Source organism: Anneissia japonica, unplaced genomic scaffold, assembly GCF_011630105.1.
Source record: "Anneissia japonica isolate Jap-2015-1 unplaced genomic scaffold, ASM1163010v1 scaffold5947_len87984_cov146, whole genome shotgun sequence".
NCBI lineage: Eukaryota > Metazoa > Echinodermata > Crinoidea > Comatulida > Comatulidae > Anneissia > Anneissia japonica.
This window is the reverse complement of record NW_022692471.1, coordinates 99431-101571: the sequence shown is the minus strand read 5'-3', so window position 1 is coordinate 101571 and position 2141 is coordinate 99431. Positions and strand designations below refer to the sequence as shown.

Sequence of the window (2141 nt, the reverse complement as noted above, 5' to 3'; positions counted from 1 at the left end):
TTTGATATATATCAGTCGTTGAAACAAACAATTATGACAAGGCATGTAGACTATTGAACACTGTAATTATTTTCGAAAGACATTTTCGACCAGTCTTTTGGCCTCCATCAGCTTTACTGAATGCACAAGATTGGCTGTTGCAGTTGTATACTGTACAATATAAACAATACAATAGTGATGTAGATGGATTATAGGCCAATTATCTAATCTTTTATGCTGTAATATACCATGGAGGTATAAATGAATATACAAAGTAAAAGCAGACAGAGATCAAAGCAGTCAGGTATTGAGATAGTGGTATCTTTATTGAGGCCTATGGTGTGGGTTTTGTGTTCAAGTATAAGTTTGAGTTTGGAAATGCAGTTTGGAAATGCAGTGATCGTTGAGAGATTTAAAATTATTGGCTATGAGTACAAATCTCAAGTCATTGATGTTATTATTAGGAGAATTGAAATGTGTGGCTATTGGAAGGTTCTTTACGAATTGATGATTTCTGATTATTAAATGAAGGAGGTTTAGTGGTGATGCGTGAGGATGCGAGGAGGGATTTCATATGGCAATATTAAATATAATAAAATAAATGTCATAAATAAATGGTCACTGAATGCATCATAGCAAGATAAATGAAATAACAAATTATTTATGACATTTATTTTGCCTTTGATTTGTTTTCTTTTGTTAGACCTATGTCATTACACGCCTTCTAGGCGTAGCTGTTTGTATTGTCTTACTATGTTCATTGTTTCATTATGCCGTCAGTACCGCCGTTTAGGCTTTACCGATACCACCGCTTCTTTTGTATATGTTCTCTATATAACCCTGTTCATTCCACTATCCTATCAGTACCTGATGATGACCTATGGTCGAAAGTACTAGTACAATAAATATTTTATTTTGAGACAGATACTGAACTTTGTTTGACTTCTTATTACATATATACAAATCTGTCTATGCAGCAACTCTATATTTATTTGGATATATATATATATATATATACTGTATATATATATATTTATACTTAATGATGCAATCACCTACTAAAATACACAAAACATACATTACATCATAAAATGTTAAAATATAAAGTTTAAAATTGTAAAAGTTACATTGGTAAAAATGGGATAAAACAGGTCTGAAAATTCCAAGCAAAAAGGAATAAAAGCAATAATGATGTGTGTGGTGTTTCAGATTGAAGGTTCAATGTAATTTTGGTTTCTCCTGTAGCACCTTGAGCGCTACTGCAGTGGATATGTGCACTTTATAGGTCTTATAATTATTCATTATTATTATTTTTTGCTAAACAGTGCAGTGCACTCTTTGGCAAAATTGATTACCTCTTGGTGTCACCACTATGAGGACCCTGCACAATCAATTTAGACAAGGCTATAATGATTAATTATATTGGTCATTATTGTTGTTGTTATTACTGTATTGTTACTATAATCATTGTTTTAATATTATTAATCAGTTACAGTAAGTGATCATTCAGAATAATAATTATATATTACCACTGGCCCAGCCCCCCCCCCCCTTAAATTTTTCAATTTAAGGGAGACTGTGCCCCCCTTAAAAATTGGAGAAAAAAAGAAAATTTTCAAATTTTAAGTCTGAGAGTTACATTTCCAACTATCTAGAGGTACCATAATTGTAAATTTTCTTATTTTAGCCCCAACCATGGTGGAGCTGAGGTGGTATAGACCTTCCATCTGTCCTGGGCCCCTCTATTTCAAATTCCTGGATCCGCCACTGCATTATTTCATCTCGGTTTACTTTATGTCATATACAGTAATTAGTTTTCATGTGTTCTGACATTGATTATCATTTTGTAGGTGAAGGTGTTGTGCCTGCTGGACAAACAGCACTACATTACTGTCTACATGCTCAGGGTACTTATGATGAACAGCGAGAAACAGCATTGTGCTTGATAAAATATGGTGCCTCAATTTACCAAAAAGATAGTGTAATGTATAGAAAATAGAAATGATTCAGAAGGATTAGTCAATGTCTTTATTACAATAATACAAACATTCCTAATAACCAAAACCAACCTAATACATAAGAGCATTGATTTCCATTCTATACGAATGAATTCCATCAATTATTCTTGAACCAATAAATATTGTGATACTGATAGTGTTGGT

General features: G+C 32.6%; 1 protein-coding gene across 1 annotated transcript in view; it reads left to right on the top strand.

The window, feature by feature from the left end:
• Positions 1-1294: 1294 nt before the first annotated feature.
• LOC117100310 overlaps positions 1295-2141 on the top strand; it is a 12586-nt gene continuing 11739 nt past the window's right edge. The window contains exon 1 of the mRNA XM_033239959.1: positions 1295-1960. Coding sequence (XP_033095850.1) covers positions 1799-1960 — 162 coding nt within the window. The 5' untranslated portion in view covers positions 1295-1798. The remainder of the gene's footprint in view (positions 1961-2141) is intronic.